At 38.1% G+C, this 27500-nt stretch overlaps 1 protein-coding gene across 1 annotated transcript; it reads right to left on the bottom strand.

Annotated features, from left to right (window-relative positions):
- Positions 1-681: 681 nt before the first annotated feature.
- LOC146134607 (protocadherin beta-15-like) lies at positions 682-24427 on the bottom strand. The gene is made up of 19 exons (XM_083396828.1): positions 24316-24427; positions 13445-13579; positions 12714-12940; positions 12134-12311; positions 11601-11714; positions 10786-10919; positions 9297-9508; positions 8707-8849; positions 8060-8336; positions 7322-7496; positions 6892-7032; positions 6264-6434; positions 5615-5785; positions 5040-5267; positions 4451-4620; positions 3995-4103; positions 3563-3662; positions 3024-3206; positions 682-2698 (listed from the first exon to the last, which is right to left on the bottom strand). The coding sequence occupies exons 2-19, from the start codon at positions 13557-13559 to the stop codon at positions 1944-1946; spliced, it is 3603 nt and encodes a 1200-aa protein (XP_083252954.1). The 5' UTR covers positions 13560-13579; positions 24316-24427; the 3' UTR covers positions 682-1943.
- Positions 24428-27500: the final 3073 nt, after the last annotated feature.

Here is a 27500-nt window from a genome sequence, read left to right as displayed (position 1 = left end):
AACAATATGGTTGAGTTTATTAAGATGGCTTTCCCATTTACTAATTTTGAGGACCTAAAAATTCGATTCGCGTTCCAACAAGTAATTGGTTCGTTAATCGCAACTGAGCTGAATTTTGAACTTGTTGCTAAACCTACAGGTTTCATGATAAACTAATTCCTACTTCGTTTCCAGGCACCCAGGTGTGCCGTTTCAATCAGTCAAGGGTGCCCAAAAATATTTCAAATTTTGAGAATTTGCATTTTTCGCTCTATTGTTTTTTGTGTGTGCAACGAATCCAGAATGATTTTTCTACCTTGTGTACAGTTGATCATGTGAAGCTGTTTGTTACGCATTTCCAGTTAACTTCGTCGCTGAATCAAACTGTTTGAGCCTTCCCGACACATTAGCCTAAGAATTGAAAACAAGTGACACTGGTTATGTTTAAAGGTGACGAAGACTCTTACTCTGGCCTGATAAAGCACGGTTGTGCGAAAGCTCGTCACTATTAAATACAATTTGTCAAAAGTGCATTTTTTTAGTTTTTGAATAAGACAAATATGGCAATCAACCAAACTTGAGAATTGTTGCGTTCACATCTAAATCACATTCAAACTATCGACTTGATTCCTGTCTTCCGACAAATTAACACGCCTTGGTTCGTTAGAGATAGTTTATTACACAAATAAAAAAGCAAACTAAATGATTTCGGAAGAAAAATAACCAGCAAAAAAACAGAAAACACACAAACTTAAACTTGATAAAAAAGTTCGAAGAAACAAATGATTGTTGACAAACGGGTGAAGCCTCAAATGTTAGAGTTTACTTGACTAAAATTAGTATTTTAAACGTTTATTCAATTATGGGATAATTATGTTTTTAAACAAACGATGTAAACATCGGAGAGAGAGGTTGTAGTTCGACGTAGAATGGACATTAAAGCTCATACAGAAGTAAAATATAAAGAGTTGTTCCAAACTATATTTATTCTACGTCAACATTAATCGTGAAATATTGTCAAGTGAAGTTTGGAAAACAATCTGCCATCAAATGGCTTGTGTATAAAACGTGTTTTTAAAGTAGAAAAGAGATAATATGCCTTGAAGAAGAGTTTGGAACTCACGAACAAACAGAAACACAATGCGTCTTCAAGTCTCAATGCTGCAAATGCATAAAGAAATCTCAACACGAGATTTGTTAATAGTTAGTTGACGCTAAATGATCATCTGAGTTGGATCTTATTTCTGAATCAAACGAAAAACACAAAGCATCTTTAATTATAATGTTGGAATCGTGCATAAAACAACACTTTTAAAATAGTATAGAAATAACTATTGAGCGCTGAATGGCTGGTTGTCCAATTAGTTGGGTGTAATTTCGATGCACAAAAATAAGATTGTTATGAAATTTCACCCTTGGTAATAAATACAGTCGTAAATCAACGTGAACTTTTAGTATCATCAACAGATGATCGATCCAACCTTCAAAATATTCGGCAACTTTTTTCGGTTATAAACGAATTCAATCAAACTTAACACTACATCAAGCAGTGGTTTCAAAACCTTTGTGACGTTTTTAATGCTTAAGGGTGCCGAGAGATACATTGGATTAATTTGGACTTAATTTGGCTCTATTGTAAAGCATTGAGATGCAAGTTTTTGAGTACGATTGGCATGCAAAATAATCACGAAGCATTTTTGTACATTGCGCACAGTTAATGGGTGTTAATAACCTTGTTTAACTGTGACGCTACAAAAAAACACTCAGTAAAAATAGCTGGAAGATTTTTTAAATTAGTTAACTCTTTTGAAAGCCAAAACGGTTTGAAACCACTGCTTTAAAGCCGCAACATTCGAAAAGTTGCTAAATCCGACATCCTTCTTCGAAATCTCTCGGCCAACTTCGCCACCGCTTACGTCATCGCGTATTACGTCAACACGCATAAATTACGTATCCCATTGACGTCAGTGCTCGATCAGCTGATCGATATCGTCGATGATCTGCTGCGTCTCCTGCATGCTCACTTGACCGTACTGGGACGGCGTCATCGAGCGCGCGGCCTCGGCGCGTGACGTCATCAGCGCCACGTCATCACCTCGTGACGTCATAGCGTCGTTGCCCTGCGCGACGGCGAGGAAACGTCGATGAAGGAGCTCGCCGTGCAAAGAGGCGGTTGATCTTCGCTTTGATGAAGAAGCGCAGTCGCTCTTGGAGGAAGGACTTGAACATCGAGGGATGGACTTGGTTGGGGAGAACTTAGGGTAAAATGAGGGAGGTTGCTGCTGGTTTAAACCGTCGTGAAAGAGGTCGGAGGCGGAGTGGCGGTAGTCGGGGGCTGTGTAGCTTTGCTGCAGCTGCTGGGGATATTGCTGCTGGCTCATGTAGATTGTCTCGTAGTTGCTTGAGTGAGGAAGCACTTCATTGTTGTGATGCTGGTGGTGGGTGTAGGGGATTGTGTAAGTGTTGGGGTACATCTGATCCTGTTCCTGTTGGTACATATAAGCTCCAGGGACGGTCTGGCTGCGGTTGAGGTACGAGCTCTCGGCCAAGTAACTTTCTTCCGCTTCTTCATCTGTTCCGAGGACAGAATGAAGAGGTTGCGTCTCACAGATTGTCTCCAAACCACAGGGAGTCATAGGCGAACTGTTGACTATTTGCTGGTAAGCGTACGATGGAGTGTTGCAGCGCCGCGAGTCAGGGTAGTCCTCACTTTGTGCGTCTAAGGGAATAAAAAAGACGGTTTAAAAATGGAAATATTTGCATTTTGTGTAGATGTGTAATGCGTTACTGTTTCGATAATGGATGAAAACTTCTAGCATCTTCCTTTGGCATTGTTTCGTTTCTAAGGTTTAACGGTTGCACATAAAACTTTACAAAAGTATAATTTATGTAAAAGTAAACTTTGTGTAGAATTGATGCAGGCTTACTTACAAATGTTTGGAAAGCCCTTAGGAAAGAGTCCATTAAAAAGCGGATTGTTGACTTAGCCATTCACACTTTTTCTGTAAATATTAAAAGAATAGTCGAAAAATTCCAACTCTCACCGTAAACGTTCATCCAGCATTTATCGCTGTGTCCGTACTCCAGGCAGCTACTTGTACAGAGAGGTCCCATCTCCCCGTTGCTTGCGTTCACCTCCATAACTTGTACGTCACTAGGCTCGTTATGGTAACTGACCACGACAGGTTGGACGTGATGCTGGTCTGCTTGCTGTTGCTGCAAGGCGTCTGTGAATAAATTAGGGTTTTAGAGAATGCTATACCCGGTAAAAGTGTGTTTTTTGGACGCTGGCTTTGCAAAACCGTCCAGATGTTTTCGGTCGCCTGCCTGCGTTTATAAAGGCGATACTACTGTCATTTTAGAGAAACTTAAAACTCGTGGCTAATATAGTATCATGTAATGTAAAACATAAAACGTTTGTTAAAACTTAATTTTTTTTTGAGTATATAAGTATATTGAATCGCCTTAAAGCGTAAACGTAACAAATAATTTATTTTGGATTTAATTAAAATACATTTAAATTTAAAACGTCTTATATACAATATAAAAATAAATCATTTTAAAAACGTTCAAAAAGTCTCACCTTTATCCTCACAGCTACCGGTGTCGTGGTCGCTGTCTCCCCTTCCACTATCGCCGTCAATTTGGGGGGTAAGGGGGTGCGCGCTCTCAGATCGAGTGGGCTGTAAGGGGTAAAACAAAAAGGTTAAGGGAAGAAATTAATATCGAGGTGTGGAAAATGGTCACTTTTGATAATCGACGAATGCAGTCGTTACGAAAATTATACCCATACAAAAAAACAGAATATGGGCTTACCTAAAGTATTAGAATAAAACCTTATAATATAAAATGTTTATTAATTTAATTTTTGGGGTGTTTTGTAGCCTTACATTTTCTGTATATTAAGTTTGTGATTAGAAGCTTGTACATGTACAAAAAATATTAGGTCTTTGAAAAAGCTATTTAATCAGCCTTTTCATCACAACACTGACCCTTATTGCGAAGCGAGTCTTACCTTGGAGAAACTTGTCATTTTGCGTTCTAGTGTATGTTGGTGATAAATCTGTGAAGTGCTGCGAGAAATACCGGATCCTAATAGTTGTTCCTTGGTGTCACACGACAACCTGAACGAATAATAAGTGTTAAAAGGCAGAAATAATTAACACCCTGCCATAACACTTCGAAATATTGTATCAGAGTTTTAGATGACGAAATTACACTATACACATGTGCAGTCTACATAATTGAAAAAAAAGAGTTTAAACATTGTACTTAAAATTAACTGTTTTACTGAATATTTACAAGTGTGCATTATTCTGTATTGTTTCCATTAATTAACTTTTCTATAAAAACAAAAAGTCAGGAAAATCGATAAAATTATCATTTCAAGTGTCGATTTTATTGAGAGTAAATAATTTTTATTTATCTGTGTTCTAATTATTTTTTTATTTTTTTCACATCATTTCTTTACCTTCTTGCTGGTGTAGGGTTCCATCCCAGGCTGTTCAGGTTGGAATCTCGTGACGCCATAATGTGCTTTGGTGACGCAACCATGATGTCATTGGTCAGTGTGCCCTGGCTCGCGCCCAGCTGCCAGCCTTTGCGAGTTTCGGCGTTTCGGCAGTTGTAAGTGCGAATTTCCTGCAAAAAAGGAGTTGGGAATTTAAAAACTTGACTTGTTGTGGCTTAATTCTTGGTTGTAGTTTTGTTAGAGTTTGCTACCTCATCAAAAATACCAAGACAAACCCTAAAAAATGCTATTATGAAGTCATTTGTTCGAATTATCTACTTTAAATAAAGTTAAGAGCTGTTTAACAAGTGGTAAAACCAAGGTGGTTCCAGTTTTCACATAAAACAAATTTCCCCATCCACATAAACAACCAAAATATACATAAAAAGTGGCGACGGTTTGTTTAAAATCGTTCGCATTTATTGAACAGTCAAACCCCAGCCAAAAACTGTACCTAATCCATTTAAAGTTTGCAAAATAAAAAATCAAAGCCGAACAAAAATCTTCCCAAATTAAAAAAATACAACACCAACCATCATAAAAAACTCACCTTATTTTCTCTCTTGCACTTCACAACCACTCCAGTGAGTATAATAACGAGCAAGACAGCAGCAGCAGCCAGCGAGGCGATGAGCACCACGGTGAGGTTACTTGCGGCAAGCTTATCGCTACTGTCCAGCCGCTCCTGCATGCTGATGATCTGGTGAAGTGGCAAGTTGGTGACCCTCACGTTTAAGGTGGTCATGCTTGAAGAAGGAGGGACACCCTGGTCTTGAACCTAGGGAAACAAAGGGTTTTAGTTGGATTGTTGATTTTGACTATTTTTGTCTTATAAATAGTTAGTTCACTTATTTGTCGATTTTTGTGTTCATTTTTAATAGTCAGAAAAATTATGAAATCAATTTCAAGCTGTACAATAAAAAAAATAACCTGAGGGTGTTTGGCGAAGTAAATGTAACTTACTTAGGTTTTTCCAAAACCTACAAAAAAATCAGAGGTTTTTCCAAAACGTAAAAAACAGATGTTTTTCCCAAACGTACATAAATGTCCTACAATGAATTGTTTTCCTAAGCTTTTAGTATAATTATTAAGGGGCTATTTAATAAAATAGACTTAATGACCAACCTTTAGGGTGAGCTTGTGATCGCCAAGCATGTCCTCGATGTTGGGGTTACTAAAGTTCAACCTGAGGGTCCCTGTCCGAGCTTCAACGATGAACTTTCCCCCACTTTTTGGTTTCTTGCCGTTCTCAAGCACAATGCTGAAGCGGAGTCGGTCTTTGTCGGCGTCTTTGGCCTGAAATCAAATAAACTCGGTTAAAATGTGAACTCTTTTTGCAAGCAATGATTAATTGAAGATAAGTGTTTATATAAACTTCAACAGTACCTATTAAAATATTCCATGCTTTATATTAAAATGCGTTTTTGTGATGATTGCTTAGCATTGGATGGAAAATAGCTGATTTTAACGCGCACATGGTGTAAAAATAACTAATTTTTTTACCTTGAAAAGCACCGGTTAGCCATTCATTGGTTAAAATTAATATTTATTATGAAAAAATCGCCTTTCTCATAAAACAATGTGCATTTTCACATATTTTACAGAAAAAGTGTCCGAGTTTGCCCCATTGCCAAAATTACCATTTTTTGGAAATAACCCAGAGAACATATTGCGCTAAATTTCAAAAAATATACTTTTCAACTTGCAAAAAGTTCGTGAAACGCAAAATTAGCTGAAAATAACTTTTAATTCGCCTTAATCCAAAACCACCTACCTTCAAAACTGTGATCGCCTCTTCGCTCTTAATGGTCGCGTAAATGGTCGAGTTGGTCACCGAAGGACTCACGAACACCGGGCTATTGTCGTTAACGTTGATGACGTCAACGATGACGTCAGTGCGCGTCGATTTGGGTGAAGGGCCTTCGTCGCGAGCAACAACGGTCAGCTGTTGAGAAAAATGTATACATTTAATGTTTGAAGTCGTTTTAAAGCAGTGTTTGATGTTTTTTTGTTTTTAAGGATTGACTCCCAAAGTTTAAAAAATAAAGAACCTCTGAAATATAAAAAAAAAATATAGACACTTGAATAACTTATCCTCAAAATATAAATTTTTCAGCTCTTTAAAAAGATTATTACCTATGTGTGTTAAAGACTTTTCTTCATAAAAAACACAAAACGTACGCTGGACTTTGAAATTTGTAAAAAAAAATCTTGGTTGGCAAATACAAATTATTTTCAGTGTTCTTTAAGAATTAAATCAAAAATTTAGGAGACCATTTCGCTTCCTTAAAAAGAATTACACAAAAGCTAGTAGTAGTTGTGAAACTATAAAAAATAACTGTATTTATTGCACTTTTAGCAACATACAGTGAGCAATATTGTCTACATTCAAATCTTCCCACCTTCCACTGTGCTTTGGTCTCGAAGTCGAGCTTTCCCGCCAACTTAATGTCCCCGGTTTTTTTGGCGATCACAAACACCCCTTTACCGCCCTCTAGCAGGTAAACGATCACGCCGTTCGTGGAGGGAACTACTCGGTCGTTCTGCGTTGAAAGAAATAAGTTAACGTGTATACAAAAGATTGGAGTATGCGACCCTAAGCTAACGAAACCTGTTTTCATCTAAAGCACTGGGTGTTTTTTTTTTACTCGGAAAACATACAACTTAAGATAAGCTACAAAAATATAGTTTCGAATTTTTAAGATATGTAAATGTGGGGAAAATGATTGCAATCAACTACATTTTCAAATTCCTCAGGTTACACTTAACAAAAATCGCCATTTTGTTGTAAATAACAAAAGCGGTAAACAATAAAAAACGCCAAACACTCACCCCTTCCATCCTGAGTGCTGGTTGAAAAACTTGGTCACGGTCGGTTGCCGTTACCTGGGCAACGCGAGAGCCAATGGGAGTGCTTTCCTTCAGTTCTTGCCTTGTGACGTCATGAAACACGGGGTAGTTGTCATTGACGTCAAGAAGCTGGATTGTGAAGTTCTTGGACGTACATCTGATGACGTAGTTATAAGTGATACTTGAGTTGGGTTCATAAAATAAAAATTTAGGAACACTGTTGTGGGGCGAAAAGGAAACATATAAAAATCAGTCATATGAAAAAAACAAACAAAAGTGTTTGTTAAGTTGTTTGTTATTTATAAAGGGTTTTATAAAAACAGTTTGTGTGTAAAAACACTGAGAGTAGTGTTTTGGTTTAATAAGTGGCTTCAGACTTAGACCAAAATAAATGATACTCTTTGCTCCGAGATTGAAAAAAATGGTGTTTATTTACCAAAACCAATATTATAACCAATATTATTAAGCATAAGACTCAAATTTCAGAGCACAATGATTGGAGGTTGTAGTAAGAATATTACAGCTCATATAGGAGCAGGTGGCACTCTGTAGGTTTCAAAAATGAATAAAGAGAAATTTAAAAATTACCTACTTCTGTATTGGCTTTTAGATTCTTACCACAACTTATTTTTTTTTTGTCTCAAATTACCAGAAAATTCGTAAATTCAAAGGTAAAAATCTAGAAATGCAACGTAATTAAAAAAAAACACAAGAACCTACCTCCGCGGGGTGGCGCTGTCGCACGCGTTAACTTCCACCAAGAAGCCTGGAATATCCTCGCGGTCCAACTTCTTCGTCGTTTTCACGTAACCTTCCTCGCTCAGCTCAAAGTACCCGCTCACCGGCGCCCCCAGGCGGGCAGCCTCGTCCTTTGATGACGTCATCACGGGCCGGGTGGACACCTCGGTGACCACGTGACCGTTGACCCCCTTGTCAGCGTCGCTGACCACAACCTGGGCCACGTAGAACCCGACCTCGGCCGATTCAGGCACATAGGCTGAAACATAGTGGGTTGTTTTCGATCAGAAAATGGAAAATATATAAAATATTACAAACAACGCAAAAAATAAAATTTGTTTTATGAGTTAAGCTCTGAGATTGTATAACCCCCAAAAAATACCACGTTTATTACAATAATTTGATTTGTTTGCCTTGAAACTGGTCTCCTCAGGCAGTGTTACGCTTTCTACATATTTTATTATGTTTACTGATAATAAAAAAAATATTTTTGTACACATTTTATACAAAATCACTAAATACCGACTAATTACTTTGTTTGTAACAATTATCACTTAACATCACGCAAAGTTAAAACAAAAACTAGAAGGAAAACATTTATGGTTTCTAGTCGCTCTGACGCCACCTACCGGTATCTCCTTGTGACGTCACAATGAAGTCGATGCGCACTTCGGGCGAGTTGTCGTTGACGTCGATGACCTTGATCTCAAGGACGGTCTTTCCCACCCTCGACTTTTCTCCAAGGTCACGAGCCCCGATTGCGATTCGAATGCTGAGAAAAACGAGTTGTTTTGTTTCAAATTTGAGACGTTTGTTACGACACAGCTAAGTTTAGAACTACATCACAATGCAAGATGTAAAGAATGCACCGACTAATTAAGTCAGTAATTAACTAGTGGTGGCTGATTTGTGTCTGCTGTAGTTTTTCGACGTTTAGGTTTTAGTTTTTGTGAACTTTAAAATAAGAATTAGAAAATGCAGTGTTATTCTTTTCGAGAGCCATGTAAAAACTTTATACTTTTTCTGATTAAAGCAACAAAACACCATGAAATATGTGTCAAAATGACCAAAACAGGGGATGTCATTAATTGACAAGTTTAACAAAGTTAACTTTCAACTTATTTATAATTTCAATAAATTGCATTTTTACCAAAAAACTTTCCACATTAAATTTAAACAAAAGACAGTTTTAAAGTTTTCACAAATAATTAATACTCACTTGTTATGCTTGGCGTGGTTCAGGGGTTGGTTTAAAAACACTCGACCACTCCTAGGGTCCACCCGGACCAGTCGGCGCCCCACAGCCGAGTTGCCCCCCTTGGGCACGAAGTAGCGGACCTGGCCGAATCGCCCGCTGTCTACGTCATGCGCCGTCACGGTAGTGATTACGTCACCAACTGCAAGGCTCTCTTGGAGACTAATGACGGTGACCTGAGATAATAAAAATCGATTGAGTTTAAATTAAGGGAATGTAGATAAATGTATTTCAGTTAACAAATTTTGGGAAAAAAGGACAAGCATGATGCTAATATTTTTCATATTTAAGGATGATTTGGGGTAATTTCGACTATTTCCATAAAAATTTAGAATTTTACTTCTGTATGGGCTTTGATATTTATTCTCAGTCAAAGTACAACCTCCAGCCATTATTTTAAGATTTATTCGAAATGTTCACAAAATTCTACATACTTCAGTATGGGCTTTGATATTCACACTACCTTTATTCTTAATAATACATTTTCGAGGTAAACTACTGTATCCACATGTCTACTCTTTTCAAAGGCCGAACTTTTACAATGGACAAAATGGCGAATATGTTCCTCACCTACACAGTAATTAAATATCACAACAAAGCAGTATCTGGAACATGTTGTGATTCAAAATGACGCGACGTCACATTACTGCCTTTGTTTCGGAACAAAGAACACAAAACCCAGCATCACATTTTACAACTACAACCTCAGTAGTAATCATAAAAGTGTCGCAATCCCCGAATTAAACCCTAATATTGCCACAAAAACGGAAAACGATGAAACTGGAGTCCAATTCTCGCCCACTCACTTCGTCACCCGATCTCAAGTTATTTTGCCATCGAGAAAATCGAATTAAGCCTGTTGTTTTGCTGACGCCTTGCCTTGATGTCAAGCAGCAGGCAACTAGGTTAGGGCTTTGGCCCAACTAAGACTAAGACGGTTTAGGCTTACACTAGGCAGGGTGTTTTTTTCAGGGTGTTGAGTACTTGCGGTTTGTTAAGGTTGATTTGTTACAGATTTTGACGCAATTAAAAGTACGCTGCTTGATTTTGGAACAGGTTGGTTAGTTGCACAACAAATTAAAAAAAAATGCACAGTAGGTTGGTTAAAATAGTGACTCTCTGGACATATGTTGTGTTTAATTTTGATTTGAAAAATGACTCAAGCAACACATTTATATAACTTCGCGGGAATTTAACTGTAACATGACATTTGTACTTTACAGTCCCTATGCATTTTTACGTAGTTTGCAGAATCACCCATTTTGCTGTCTTACGTAACTTTAAACGTGTGCTTCGCAATCATTATTTCAAAAATACAACGGCAATATTTGTCGCACCAGAACGGCGTCAAAACAGCCGCGGGTTAAAGCTACTGTCACGCTTTTGAGCTTTAAATAATGCATACGCGTAATACTATGGTGTACAACAGCACTTTTTATTTTCTTGTACTTACCGGTTTGGTGAAGACTGGAGAATTATCGTTGGCGTCCTGTATGTTCACAACGAGCCGGGCAGTCTGTGACTTAATAGGCTGACCTCCGTCTAATGCAGTCAGAATCAACTCTTCAATGCTGGATCTCTCGTGGTCTGCAAATAAAAACAACCCTTTTAAATTGATTGTCCGTTTTTTTCACCGATTCTATGGTGATTTGGACGTTTACAGTAGTCTAAGAATAACAAGCCTGATAATTCCGTGCCTCACTTAGTTGTTCATAGTGCTATGCCTAACTTTGACACAGGCCGTCTTTATTCATGATAGCAACTTTTTTGTTTGCTTCAAATTGAATTAACGCTTTTTGTATTTATTTAGTAGTGCTTTTGCATTTCCATTCCTTTTATACTATATGTTTCATTTCGACACAGTTTTAAGCGTTTTTTTAGGATTGCATTTTAAATATCGTTTTTACAACCGATTCAACATTCCAATCGTACATTACTAAACAAAAAACAAAAAAAAAAACATTAATTAACACTAAACCACTATTCATAAAACTGAGAACGTTTTATTGGAAATTTACTTCAGCGTTTACAAACATTTGTTTGAATATTGATGCTTATAGTGGAACTTAAATGAAGTTATACACCAAAACCTTTTCTGTTGTCAAAAGCGTAAAGGTTAAACAAAACAATGCGGACTAGAAACGCCATTCAAGCATCCGTAAATCGCTTTTTTTCACTTTCTTTACGTTTTTTTTTCGCTTTTTTGCATTTTTTTCCTTGATGAGTCATGGTTGTTATTTCCTGTGTCTACTCGACCTTTTAACTCACCCAAATCGTCGAGTAGAACCAGGTCGAGTCTTGGCGCACCCGTTTCGTCTTCTTTCGAGTCGAGTCCGAAGTACTGGTTGCGGGTGAGCGAGTAGGTGATTCGCGAGTGGTCGCCTGAGAGAAATTACTCATGTTTTTATGCGGTTTGTATGCAAAAGGATTGAGGGTTAGTCACCGTTGGATTAGGTTTTTTTTGAGAAACATTTATAAATTCTAGGCTGTGCTTACCAACGAACATGACTTGATCAAAATGATTCATTTTGTTATAAGTGGTTGTAAAGCAACATTTTGGCAGCAGAAAATTTTTGGGCAGATTTTGTTTGGCGAAAATGAATCAATAGTTTTAAATGTTTTAAATATTAGATTAAAAAAAGTTGAAAACAATTTATGCGGCTTTAAAAAAACCTTATAACTTATTAATCGCTGAAAAAAATTGTAATAAGTTTTGCTGAATGGAAAAAGGTTATGCTTTTTTGTGAGTTCAAATATTAGCAGAAGAAAATAAAGTAAAGTTGAAAACCTGGTACACTTACCCATATCCAGGTCGGTGGCGATGAACTTGTCCAACGAAATTCTAGAATCGATTGGCGCCGTTTCGCTTATATTCACAACGATTGGGTCTTGGGGAAACACCGGAAAGTGGTCGTTAATATCTGTGATGGCCAAGTTCACGGTGATTGAAACGATGCTCTGCTGAGGGTACTGGATGATCTGTGGACACAAAATGGCGCTCGAATTTATTATTGCTGGAAGACAGAAAATAAGGTTAGGTTTTACGAAGTGACACTCCCCTTTTTTTATGTTTTTCTGTCACTTTCGGATATTGAATATATTAACTAAAATAAAGAGTAGCCAGTATGAGTTAAAAGAATGGAATAGCGTACACCGTATGGTGGTTATGTTGTTGTTAATCTAACTGTGTATTATGATATATCAGAAGCAATTTAAACAGGAATACATTCCAAAAAACAAACATGGTTACTACAATACATTCACACTTGTAGGGCAACCAAACAAATGCTGTAGAAATTTATAATGACTGTAAACTTTGTAAGTTTACTTATGATACAATTTACGAAAAAATTAAAAATATTCTAATCACGGCAAACTTACCGAAACACGAATCACGCAGTCATGCGTATCGTCCTCTCCACAGTCCACCTCCCTGTCGACCGGACGTTTTACCGACAACACTCCAGTCCTGTCGTTCAGTTCCACCCACTTAATGTCCTTACTCACGACGTCAGACCCGGAAATGAGTTGCTGACTGAGCAGTCGAAAGGTGGCGGTAGAGCGCAGGCTCTGATCCACGTGACGCATCAAGTTGAAAATCTCTGTTCCTGTGAGTTAGGGAAATTGGTAAAAAAGTGATTATTGATTATAAAAATGGACACTAGAAACAAATTGTTATTCACAAATCCGAAGTATGAGTTTTTCTACACTATTTAAAAACTCCGTTTTGCAGTTAAAGGACCACGGTTTTTAAAGGAATGAATGAAAAACGAATAAAACACTAACGCAGTTATGTTAACATCAAATCAAATTAAAGCTATAATTTTCAATAAACAAAAATTAGTAGTAAAAATTGATTCGGAATTGTTTTGTTGTGCTGTAAATATTCTTATAAACAAAAAAATATCACTTAGTGGGTTAAAGGTTTTAAAACAAACAGAAAAACTTAGAAGAAATAAAGTGAAATCTTTTTTTTTATCATGGAAATTTGTTAGAAACTACAGAATTAGTTTTAACCTTTCCGGAACAGTTTAATGAACAACCATTACATCAATTATTTTGCAAGAGGAACCAAAGTTACTTGTTTTAAAGATGTTTTATTGGCTATTTACCTCTGGCTTGTTCCTCCAGGTAGGGGACATTGTAGACTTTCTTTGCGGGGGCAGATCTTGTATATGACGTCATTAATATCAAGAGCAACAGTGACGCAATAATAGGCGGCGCCATCACTTAAGTTTCGCGCGCAGCTGAAGAAACAAAAACAAAAAGGTTAAATTTAAGTCGTTCAAAATGTGTTCAATCGTAACAAGATGGCGATTTCGACTGAATTAAGTGAAATTGGCGAAAATTACTAAACAGGTCATTTTCGAAATCGTTTGTTGTTGCTAAGTCAAAAGAAAGAGAGGCTCGCGCGACGGATTGTGACCTCATAATGGCCGAGCGCTAATCACGTGCAAAACGCCGGGGATTGGAAATTATTCATGCCGAGAAAATTGCCAGAAAACGAAGCTAGCGAAGCGGTAACGCCCGAGATTCTTATCTACATTATCGGCTCGCTTTTGCAGACTTTCGCTGAGTTGGGTGAAGCTATTGCTTTTGCTGTAGAAGGCTAGGGCGTAAAAAGCAGAATAAATAGGTCGTTTCGTTGCGAAATTTGATGATTTTTGTTCATCGCGACACGCGACATCTCTTTGCGTCGCGCCGCGGCGACACGCGACACGTATTCGGTGCGTTTAAACGTGAACAAAACAAAACGTCACTGAAGTAATATAAACAAAAACAAGTGTCATTGAAATAAACATTAACAGATTGCTCTTAAAACTAATGGAGTTATAAATAGAACTGCCAACAATCTTGTTCGCCTAAACTAATTAAAATCCTTTCCAAGAGCAAACTTCAAAACCCAACTAAATAGTTTTCACAGCCAACCGTAACAATTATAATGGTTCACGTTTTTTATCGAAATGCTTCTAAATCTTTATAACCTTGACATTTAAAATAATCCTCTTAAAAATACAATAAAATAGAAATACAAAAGTCCGACATTTTGTTCGCCCCTGAAAAGCGCCGATACGGCAAATTGGCAGCGGTCCTAGCTTTTACAAGCAAAGCGTTTTTTAACCAAAAACCGAATCCGTTCAGCCAAAAAAACGTGGGCTAGACACGGGGGGTGGCTGTCGTTGAAACGGGTCGAAAAATTTCGCGCACCGCTGCTAAAGGTGAAATGGCGAACATTCATCGTTTCACAATCTGCCGGTTAAATAGACCACTTAAGAAACAGTAGGCCGAATGTTTGGTTTTCTCTTTGGCCTTGTTAGGGTTAAAACAGCAAAAAACGGACAATTTTAGCAAAAAATGGCTAAAATTGAATTTCCTATGCGTTTTTAAGATATAAACTGTGCTAAAGAAAAGATAACGTCGTTGTATAAAATCCGATGCTAAAAATAAATAAAGATTTATTTTAAGCGTTTACCAAATGCAACCGACTTCTGTATGGGCTTCGATATTCTTACTACGTCTTACTACAACCTTCAGCCATTATGTTTCAAATGTTAAGATTGTCGTTCTTTTATTTTCATTATGATTTATACATACACCCCACAAGCAACAGTTTTTAGGCTTTTTTGGGAGTTGACCAAGACCACCGGCCTTAAACGTCTTGAGAGGTTATTCTCGTTATCAGCGAGGCGTGAGCTTTCAAACTTCAACAAAAAAGCGACAAAAATGTCAACATTCGGCAGCACAAGTTAGGTTTGATGTGCCCCGGTAAACCTCGATGGCTTAAAAACGCGGCCAATTTGAACGCGATAGACTGGAATGAATAGCTGACGGTAAGCAAGTCAAAATGCTTGTTTTGACGCGGCAAATAAATTTGCGACGCACGGTTGGAGGCAAAAAGTCAACTTTAAAGACGGTTAGTTTTAGAGATAAGTCCTTAAATTTGCTGTAGTTCAAAATATGAGTATTTCCCTTGCTTAAATTTTCCCCTTACGAAATTTTCACTGATATTTAGCGGTATGCGGTAACTTATTGTTTTTAATCCTGACATTAAATTATGGGTAAAGGCCAAAATATCAATGATTTAGGTAAATATTAAACCTATACAAAAAAAACCCAAAAAATATATAAAGCGTAGCTAAATAAGGGATAAACTGTTATAATAATCCCATAATCACGCGAAATCATTAGAAAAGGGGTAAAATGTTTATGTTCCGCATCCGACTTATACACAAAAACAAAAGTTCTAAATTGGTACTGAAGTTTGTGTGAGGGTTTAAAAGAGCCACAAATCAGAGTTTTCAAAAAAACTTGCTACAAACGCCGGCATCGTTAAAAGCTTCAGCTAGACTAGGGAAAGGTGGTTGGAGCATTAAGAATGGTTCGCCCGCTGTGACCAGCTGCTATGGTGCGAAGTTACGCTGCGAGGACAGATGCTACATTGTGCATTCAAACTGCTGTGTGGCCGCCTTTAGCACTTTAGCGTTCAAGACTGCCTGGTTCTGTACTTAACCACGCGCTTAAATTTTAACGCAAATTGGCAATGATTGCAAAAAACAAATTGTCAATTGGAGTTAAACTTCTCTGATTTGTTTCTATTTCTTACGCTGTACATCTTATACCCAAGGCGCATTGCCCCAATTTTTTAACATTTTGTTTCGCTTCGTTACTGCGAGATTGCGTAAAGCGATTAACCTAATAAGCGAGTAATTGTGCTACTTAATCGTGGTATCCGGCCCCGAGGAACATTTTCTGATTTTTAGGTTATCCTAATAAGCAAGTAATTTAGGGAATCGAGGTTGAAAATAAAAAAACAACAACAGTAAAACGATCTTTCTTGCGCAAAACCAAACATTTGCGTCAGAAAACGAAGGCAAAATCTTACATTAACAGGTGACTGCGTAAATCGTGTATCTATACTTATGTTCTAGCTGTCAAAAATCGAAATTTTACCCATTTTTGAGGTGAAGCAATTTGAAATCAAACTCGAAAATACAACAGTACAAAAACGACGCATCTCGTGCAAAACGAAGCTTGCGTCAAAACTGCTTCGATTTCTTACGTCGCGGTTCGAAAATTCGATCGATTCGCGACAAGAATACACGGCGAAGGCGCGACCCAATCGCCGGGAAAATCCGACCCAGTTCCCGGCCGTAAATTGGCGTCTTGAGCGGCGCCCAATCGATGCCAGGCGGTTAATTAATTACGCTCTGACGAACCGGCTTGTGGAACCCTGAGCGGTTGCCTTATGGGATGCTCTTTGACCGGAAAAAGACGTTTTGTGACAGTGAGCCGAATTTTGATTAAATTTGCAATTTTTTGTCTTATTTTGCAAACCTACCGGCGTGTGTTATGCGATCGCAAAAGGTCTTGATCGTAATGATACTAAAAAGTGTTTTTTTATTACATAAAAAAATATAATTATAATGTTAGTACATGCGCTTTAAAACTACGTGTTAATATTGTGTCAAAAAATAACGATTTTCGTTTTTTTCAAAAACGGATTATGGACCAAGTTAAAAAATATAAAACTTGATATTCAGTTTATCAGCCAAGCTTTTAATTTCATGCAAGTCGTTTTGTTATTTGCATAGTGTGTTTAATGCTTAATAATTTGCGAAAAAATATATTTTCACAGGTAAAATTACTAAAAATTAACGTCGCTTCACGGAGTAATACGCTGATTGATATTTCGACCTTGAAAAGTTGGTCCGTCGACCTTGACAGTAAATTAAAATTTCCCGCCGGCCCCTAATGGACTTTCCTTGCAACTTGCTAAACTTAAATATCGCATTATCGAAAATCAGAAAACGCCATCAAACCAACCGACGCAGTATGTATACCGTTAGTAGCTGTGGGTGGACTATCAATCATTTGTAGCAGGATTAGGCAAGGCATGATAGATACAAGGAAACGGTAACGATTTTTTTATGGTCTTAGCAGTCAAAATATCGAGTTTAGTGTACTTGTGTAGCATTTCGTGCGACCTTAATCCATTGAGATGGTTCTCGTTGGAAAAATCTAATTCCGTTAATGGAATGCATCTACGCTTATGACTTGAGAAGCAAAGGGCAACCGGGTGTGCCTTTTCCATTGGAACATATGCCTTAATCCTTTATAGTTTATTAATGCAGATATGTACTAGAGATCCTTACATAACCCGTATGGTTTCGGTGGGTCCGCCTAATCTGAATTTACGTCATTAATATATTCAAGGCCACTTCGCAAAAATACCACTGTTAGTTAGTACAGGCTAACAGTTGGGGGTGCACATAGACTAAGTAAAATCAGCCTCAAGAAAGTAGTAATGCCCATATAGAAGTAGCTAACGCTGTGCGAACGCATAAGAAATAACTTTTTAACTTCAGTTTGCACAGTTTCCTTTCTTTCAGGTGTAAGTTTTACTTTTTAATTACAATCCACAATCATTGTTTCATTTGAATGCCCATTGTTATAATGGAACGTTCAAACAATGCTGCCTGCTTCTGTATCGGCTTTTATGTTCATTCTACGTTCAACTAAAACCTTTAACAACTATGCTCAAAATAAAGTTAAATGCTATAACACCCCGAAACACAACAACAAAAGTTTAGTGTAAAAAGCTTTCTCACGACTTTCAAAAACAAGCAACATCCAAAAAAAACACATGTCGTTTTAAAAACAAAACGCAGAGAGAAGCACGAGTTCCCAGTGCGCAAATAAGTAAGGGGAAACTTTTCCCGCGACGCAAAAGCGTGGCATATTTTTCTTGCGGATTAATTCGGTTTTCTTAAGAACGACGTCGCCGCCGCGAATTCCGCTAATCGCCACCTGCACAATGCAACCGCCATTCCAATTACAGCGATTAGGAAAAGCGACAGAATACTCAATTTGCATCCTTCGTAGAACAAAGCCATACCGTCTGTCTTTCCCTCAACGGCCCAGCAGTCAAGGGCTCTAGCTGGATTAGTGCTGTGTAGTGCTAGCAGCGCTTAATGAAATATTTCCATCTCCGATATATCGACTGGATTTGGCTCGCAAATTGACGCAGTGTGTTACGCCGGAGAATGTTTCATCAATTTGCAAAAAGTCGCTAACAAGCGTGGAAGGCTGTCCCTAGGGGTCTGTGCCTAAGCACTTAACGGTATCCTCTGTATTGAATTTGAATCCCTTGCAACGCTATGTGTAAATCACGTTAAAGTGCTGTAAGAGCAGACTGCATAAAATACTTTGATTAAACGTTCAAACTTCAAATGATCAACTTTTACACAACTATTTTCAAACACTGTGTTTAGCACGAAATCCTCTATGTTAAATTTCACAACTCGTTGGATTCTTTATTTTACTTTACAGCGGTAATAACAGTAAACGCCATAAAGCAGGCTCTGACATAAAACAATTGACAAATCAACTTTTTACACAACAAATTTCAAAAAAAAAGTGTTACTGTAGTCCAGCATAATTACCTGTCTCACTTATAAAAATAAAGTTATTTTTCACCAAACCTTACAACCTACTTGGACCTTTCGGCGTATCATATTTCCAAATCGAATTCTACAACATGCAACCAATACTATCCAGGCATTGCTGTTGTTCTGCGACCAAACAGATGCACACAAATACCATCCAACACGCAAAGCTTATTAAGATGATCCTTCAGAGCCTAATCTAATTCCTAAGGCTGGGATGCGCAGCTTGTCTTCCTTGAGGTTACACATATCAGCAAAAGGCGATAAAGGTCGTGTCCATATTTAATTATACCTAACTCAGTTTCAACTGAAATTCACTTAAAAACTGACGGTTTTGCTGCGACGTAAACAGAATAGAGCGGGTGCTATTATGCGTTGTGGCCAGACAGATACAGGACAGGAATCGGCACCGTCGGTGCAAAAGGGTGCTGAGACCCCCGCCTAGAGCCACGGGGGACTTTCGAGCCGCTATTTACCGCCTGTGAAGGATTTAAACGTTTTTTTGTCGAAATGCGACCACAATCTGATATCTGCTGCTGATATTTTTACATGAGAATCAATTTAGCATGAAAATTACCTCTACGTTGCACATTATTTTCTCCAAAATCTAATCATTACTAACCAGGACACTGAATATGCTAAACGTTAATACGCGCGAATTAATAACCGAAATTTAAAACGGCTGATGTAAAAATTCGACAAGACTTTTTAACTAAAATCTACTAAAGCGTCATTTAAAACAACTTCTTTTCGATTTCGAATAGTTTTTTAATCCTCACAATAAAACTTATCCAACAGAATGACAAAGGTTTAAAAATATTTAAACAACTTTAATAAAATACTGCAGTTCTGCCAAAACGGCATCATTAGTTCTACTAAGTTCTGCTTACCATGATAACCTTAGTTTTAAAACAAACCACTTTCTAAATAAACTGTTACCAAAATACACATCTTAAAACACCTCAAGCTTTTCAACCGACAAAACTAAACTATAACGTGGCCTTGACCTTCGAATAAACAACTTATCGAACCACAGCCGCAAAAGTTCGACACAAATCCGTCCATTTGCGCGAACGCCAATCACACAGAATGACGTTCGATCTGAATGACCCGCTTTTCCCAGTCTGACCAATTGCTCTAATTGCCGGTAAGAAATCGTCACCACAGGACGGCAAAGCCCCTTCTGCCTTTTTCGCTCGCTTTTCTCAGTTCCTTTCGCTCGTGCTTTATTCCGTATTGGAGCGTAAAGGATTTGGCCGCGATTCGAGTCGCTTTGTGTCTTCGACGCTCGTGTTTTTGTTTTGGCCGACGCAACGGGATTTTTTGCAATTTCACGCCAGTTTTTGTCCACATTCTGATAGTGTATCTCTTTCCCAGCGCCACTGGAGACCTTTCGAGTTTTGGAATGTCCGTTAATTAATGGTTTATTCCGATTACCGATATTTGGGCCTAAAACTATACCATCCGGTACCAATTGACATTATAAATACGCTTCAGCAAAAAAATTAAATTGAAACGATCGAAGGTGTTTTTTTGGCGTTGTTAGGCTAAAATTTGATTCGGCGTTAAAAAGTTACCAAATGACGTCGTCACTATAATAAGCAATTTAATTAAATTGAAAAGATCAGTGGTAATGTTTTCCAAGTTTTTAAACCGAAATTTGCTTTTTATCGTAAGCAAGCTAAATTATTTTCCATTTTTAAAGTAATATTTTCACTAAAATATTTGGATGGAAAATGTTGGATCGCCGAACATTGCTAAAATGCGCGAATTAATTTGGTATTGGATCGGCACCGATACTACCCGAGCATCGGACGACTATCACTCGGTATCGACTATCGGTTACGATCCGAGATTATCGGACTTCCCTATGGTTCTATCACTGTCCCGGTTCACGAAGCATTTGCAGCATGTCCATTGTGCTTAATCCGTCGTGAGAATTTTCTAAGTGGAAAACAATGCAACGGGATGCGAGCCTGTCTTGCTATGATCGATGTGTGCTTGAACATATGCGACGTTTTGCGTGAAATTTTGATTGAAGCTCATTTCACGCAACCTGTTTGGACCGTTGTATGATTATGTAATTCATACAAAAAATAGCCAACATTCTGGGTTCAGTTTTGTTGTTAAAATAATTCCATTTCGACTGATGCTTTAATTAATAGAAAAGAATACCTAATTATTTATTTTTTGACATGCAACTCTCGTATTAAGATATATCAACTTGAATGATTAAAATAATTTCATTTTGACTGATGTTTTAGGTAATACAAAATGCAATACTAAAATCGTCAATCTTGCGCTTAATCAAGTAATAAGACAAAAAGTTATATGTTTAGCAACGAAGTACATTACCAGAAGCCAAAACCTTTATAAATCCTCAACTTAGTTGCAAAAATAGCATCCTGACATTTCAAACCAACTTAAAAGTCAAACCTCGCACCCTTGAAAGTAAACAGAAAACGCGGTTTCATTGCGTTTAAAACTAAGCGCAAAACTCTTCTAAATTTAATTAAAATCGTCGCTTGAACTTTTCACAAACATACGTAAACTTAAAAACCAGGGGTCTTTCTATTGAAATCTCAACTCGACTAAGAATGACTGCGCATCTTCGACACTTCTAAGCTACTCGAGTAAGCTGACCAAACATACGACAGGGCCCTTTTGGGTGCGGCGTTGTCTTGGCGAGAAAAAGTTGCACCTACTATAACCCTGGTCGTATTTGCGCGATTTTTTCTGGGGTCTGCCCACAGTAGACACTAAACAACAGCAACGGGTAGAGAGGCAAACAAGGATTTAAAACTACACGCCGCTGTTCAAACTCTCTCCCTACACTTTGGCGGGTACTCGAAGGACGCAACAACTATCATCTCTAATTAAGCGGCAGACAACGCAGCGGTGGTCTGCTGTATTCGCCGCACATTCATTACAGTCATTACACACAGACTACACTGTTGGAACGCTGTATGACGGTTGCGTCGTACATTGGTTCTCTATGTATTGCAATTCATAAAACGTTAGACGCGTGGTGCTTAAGTGTCCTAGCCCTATAGCTATGGATTTCGGCTATTGGCCGATTCATTTGGGCAAAGCAAAAATATAACTTACATCAGTCGTAATATTATTACACTTGCGTTATTTTCTAAAGTCTGGACAAGACCTGAAAGCTGCTGCCATGTCATTTAAAAACCCTTTGTATACTACTGGTGGTATGTATACAACATTTCAAGAACTACAGCTCTATAGCCTCCGTTCACAAAACGTTATAGGTGGATTAAATTGTACTTTAGCATTACGTTAAGCGTTGGCTTGCTATTAATAGGGTTGGACAACTTTCAGTGTGCATATTAAATTGGCTTCTCTTTACATTCCAATTCACATAACCTTATGTGGTTTAAATATACTTTGTTTTTGTTAAGTGTGGGCCTTAATATGTTACAAGGTTGAACGAATTTCACTGAAAGTAGCATATTCGGTTCTCTTTATATTTCAATCTATACAACGTTGTATGTATGAAGTACAATACCCTTTAGCATTGCGTTACGATGGGCCTTAATGTACAACAAGGTTGGATGAATTTAACCGTACAAGTAGTAACATTATTCTTGCTTTATATTCCAATTTATACAACGCTGTATGGAGTACAATAGTCTTTGAGATTGTATTAAGCGTGTGCTTTAATATATTTAAGGACAAACGGCTTTCACAGCCAAAGCTTCACAAAAGCGAAAATCCCTTTTAATCAATTAGCACACGGGCGTTCATGAAAGTGTGGTGCACGTGCTACACACGATTGCAACACGTAAAACCGTCAAATTTGCCCTCATTGTTCATTCGCTCCCAATCGCCGTTCAAAAGCTTGATTACGCGAGCTCATTCGGGCGACGAGCGAATAAAACTCGCGCGAAACTAGTCGCGGATTAGCCGTCAAAAGTCAACAATGGCCCCCAAGCGAACGGTAATTGCTTAATTGGTCTTTTCACGGCGCCCCGCAGTCCGATTCGGGAAATATCCAGTTCTTGGCCTCCCCTGGTGTATACGTCGGCCCACGTAAGTGTCGACTTACCCCAGTATTCACATATTTGACAGTAGTCGGACGTTTAAGCACCCGGTTGCTGTCAAAAGCGGTGGGAAAAACAAGAGTGGCGAAAGTTTCAAATTCGTGGCTTGCCGCCAAAATAACTTTAACCACTTTGTACTGACTTGTTTCTGGCTAAGCTAGGCTTAAATTAGGCCCGTTAATTGCAAGTTGCTTAAGTATAACCGGCCGCAAAATGTCCACCGTGCTTAGCCGAACGTGTGAAATCCCATGGGCTTTTCTACCAGCAGTTGTGGGCGCTTTTAAAACACCGCCAGGCCTTTTACAACGCGCTATGTGTGTCAACGAGGCTTCACCAGCAACACTCTTATGGCAAAGTGCGCGCAGAATTTTTGTGAGTTTTTTGCCCCACGCGTGCTAGCATAAACACCCTTGTGAAAACATTCGGCGAATTTAGTTTGTCAAGCTTTTAAAGGCACTCGAAACGCCGCCCTTTGATCGTTTAAAAGCTACCGCGAACGTAAATCGCTTTTTGCTACACATTTGTCTATTTGCCGGGCAATAAATGTCAGAACAGATTACATTTATACTTGAATGTCCGATGAAATGCACTGCTTTCGAATTCAACGTTAAAATGTCGCGGTTGCCAAGATGATTTTCTAAAAGCATTTCAACTTTTGGAAATGTCCGTTGTTGAATACCGGGTTTTACAGAGAGAGTAAACTACGACAAAATAGATTAAAGTCGCATAATTTAGTGCCCATTTCACTTTTTGCTTTTGTTTATCAATTGTTTTCTATTTTAAACAGCATAAGCAAAAAGTCATTCAATGGGCAAAAAGTAAATTTTACTTTCCACAGCAGAGCGTTTATTATTCATCCATGTTTGGAATACGCACTTCTGTTTAGAATTTTTATTTTGAAAGATAAACCAACACAATTTCTAACTTTACCGTGTTATTGTTTGAACTAGTATTTCGTTTGTTACGTCATATTACAATAAACAATTTGCGGAATGCAGGAATGTAGGAAAATATAAAACGCAATTGGCATTTTTTGGCCTCTCTTTTTATATTAAGGATTATGGGAAAAGTTAGTGTTAGCAACCAAAAGTATGAAGTCTTTAGCAATGCTAGGTTTTTACGGTTCAATTTAAAAATTAGAAACGTGTCTGTTTCAGGTGTTCTGAAAATATTTCAAGCTCCATAGTATTTTGTATTAAATTGCTTTCGCTAGCGTCAAAGTGACAGCTCACCAATTTCGGACAAGGCTGTTAGCCAATCACCACTGTACACTAAGCACTTCAGGGTATTGGGCCTAATTACCCCAGCACAAGCCGAGATAGGCAGGCAATTTAATCCAGGGCAAGGCCACATCGTGCTAGCTAACAGCTGGTTGCTTGAGACAACTGTTTTGGGTATCCGGTAAAGCAATCAGCAGCTTACAAGATGGTTTCGTTTTGCCACAAGCGAATTATGAGCAACTGTAAATTTTCTCACCTTTTCACAGTTTCCTCTGCAGCTTTTCCTGTACGATTTTACGACGACGCTGTAGAAATTTCGCTTTAAGTGTATTTCGGACTGTCGCTGTAGCGAAAGAAGCCTTTGCCTTGTCTCCAGCGAAATCAAAATATTTATGTTTTATTCTTGTATAGCTGTAAAAGAAAATACAATAGGGTCACATTGTATACAATTGGTGCCTTTTAAACTTGTATTGTTGAATTTTATATATATACAGTATGCTGCTGCAAGTTTTATTGGTATCTTGAACAAAATGCTGTTATAAAATAAATGACATTTTTATGAAAAAAAACCTTTTACTAATTCGATGTGACATCTGTACAAGAATCGGGGTCATTTTTTTATACTTTTATTGACTTCAAGTGATTTTTTAGCCTTAATTCATTTATGGTGCTGCTACATTATACAACTTTTAATATACATACAAACTTATTAGGTTGATCAGAAAATTGCTGTAACGGCTATTAAGTAGGCTACAACAATATACACGTTAGTAATTCTCACTGTATAGCCGGTATTGAGAAAATACGTCCATCGTCCAACCTTGCATTGAATAAACTTAACTCTTTTTTTCTTTCAAACGTGAAAGGTTGACGCCAAACTTAATTAAGAATACATTTCGTCGTACTACGTCGAAACAGGCAACGGTACACAAACAACTTACACCGTAACTCGTCGTATTTGCCAAACAGCTGACACAATTTAATACGGAAGGGGCTCATTTCGGCTGCGATGTTTACTAATTACAAATGTGTCTGGCTCCGATTAGTAGTTGACCATCGTACAAGCCTACGTAACACTACGTACACCGTACAGCAGTTGACCAATTAAACCCGTACTAGGAACACACAGCGCATAATCAGTTGTTACAGGAGCCTAGTTAATGATAACAAGCGCGCCAACTAACAAAACGAAACCTGTAGCGGCGTCTGCGGGCTTTTGAATCCCAAATCACCGCGCCCAGTTTTATCACAGCTTCGGGAACGTGTTTTGTCCGGCAGTCTGATTCATCTTCGCCAATAAAATCAACGGCTTGTTTATTTAGCCTGCTTTCAAAGGCTGTAGGACAGTATAGGTGTCTTTCGCTGTTTTTGTGCGACACCTTTTCACGGATAAATTAACAATGCCAGTTTGGGGGCCAGGGCAAGGTTTTGTGAAAACATTTTCTTTGCGATTTCGTGTTTTCCTAGCTTTGGCATTGTTTGTTATCAACCCGAGTCTAAAGTTTACACACCGGTCTGCTGATTTCAGAAATATTGCTGCTAAATTATCCAAGAAAAATGTGGACGCACATAATCGTTACCAAAACCAAGCATTTTAGTCGAATGCATATTAGTTATAAAAGAACGAAATTCGCGTTCAGAACCAAAGATTGATGACAATTTAAGCTTTACTGATTTTTCTTAGTTTTTCTGTAGTTCCATGTAAGATGCCATTTTCTCGCAAAACCAATTTGTACAAAAATGCAGCGGTAATGCATAAAAAAACGGTTCTGAAAAAGACAAAATTTTATACGGTTCTAGGTCTACAGATAAGTTATACCTGTAATAGAGAAGAATTTCTAACTGTAATAACCAGTTAATATTCCAAACTGTTTTCACTGAAAAAAAAACGACAATTTATAAACGTTTCTGGTAAAGCACTAAACAATTAAAGGTAGAATTCTATAATGAGCAAAATATTTTACCAACGGTTCTAATTACACTTTGAGACGTTATTATGCAAATCCGCAAACTATTTCACCGAAAAAAGCGCACAAAACAGCAGCAATACGCAACTGTTCCAGTAAAGTAACCAAAGCGGCCACAAAAACCAAAACCGTCCCGCAAAACGATGTTAGCTGTCAAGTCGGTGTCGGTGGCGCAGTTACAAGGAAACGAACGGATACGCAAGGCGCGTGTTAATTGCGTACCCGGCAAGGCGCATACATAATTCACCGCCGCCCAAACGTCTGCAATCCGCAGGGGGTTTGCAATTGGCGGGTGTCCCTCATTCCAGTAAGCAGCGACCCCTATTTTGTAGCGCGCTGTCCACGCGTTTAGGAAGCTGTTAGTCGAGCACGACGCGTAATTGCTGGGATTTTGCGCCACCGAAAGCAGCGGTTCGCGTGCCGAAACTGTATGTAACTTCCGTCACTTTGTAGCGGCTGGTGAACGTCAAAAAACCCTGCCCTGAATGCGATCGTCGTTCGTTAGAATTGCGAGAAGTAAAGTAGACCACACTGATTGACAATGTAATACTGTAGTAAGTTTATGTAATACTGTAGTAAATTTGACGAACGTATTTTCAAAGGAAAGTGCCATCACTGTACCACCCAAAGCATTTATGAAATACAGCAGCAAATAAGTAGCACTTTTGACAGACTGTATTTTCAAACTTAAAAAAAATCTGGAAACGTCTGGTAAACGTCAAAAAAACTTTGACCTGAATGCGATCGTCGTTTGGTAAAATTGCGAGAAACAAGCTGGACCACACTGATTGACTAAATGCGTTTAAGGAATACTGTAGTGAAGTCAACGTTTTTTCAAGTTTAGCTGGGATTAAGTAACCTGTAACCACTACTTTTTAAACCAAAACCATAACTTTATAAACCTGAATCATTTCTTTGTGAATCTTCCTTTTAAATTTTATGTATAAAATTGTCGCTTTAACTCTAATAATACGCTGGGGTGCCTTTTACACTTATTAGCAAAAAAATGCGGCCAAACGAATCAAGGCCTTTGTAAGACCGCTAATAGCGAATGAGTGTAGTATTCTTATAAAGTCCTGTTTATATGTTAGAGTTGTTTTTACAACGCACAAGCATGACTTATACTTTTTAACCGACTTTGTTATCACACATTCATTTCTGAAACTCTAAACTACGAACGTTAATAGGTTGACGTGAAAATTGGGCGAACTTCTTCATAACGCATCGGCCGCACACTAACGAAGTAAAACTACGTTAATTACACACAAAACGTAAAAGAAATGGTAAACTCACGCACAAAGCGGAAACAATATTGTTTAAAACGTCCTTCTAATGTTTTAACGTTGTGCAGTACACATTCTCAAACCGTTACACTTCCAAACAAGCTAAATATTATTAGCAACACTAAATTCCCTAAATGGCCGAACAACTTGAGTTCCAAGGAAACTCCAATTTATAATCGCAATAAGGACTT

The sequence above is a fragment of the Ascidiella aspersa genome, chromosome 9 (genome assembly GCF_963924565.1).
Source record: "Ascidiella aspersa chromosome 9, kaAscAspe10.2, whole genome shotgun sequence".
Classification (NCBI taxonomy): Eukaryota; Metazoa; Chordata; class Ascidiacea; order Phlebobranchia; family Ascidiidae; genus Ascidiella; species Ascidiella aspersa.
This window is presented reverse-complemented; position numbering and strand designations above follow the sequence as displayed.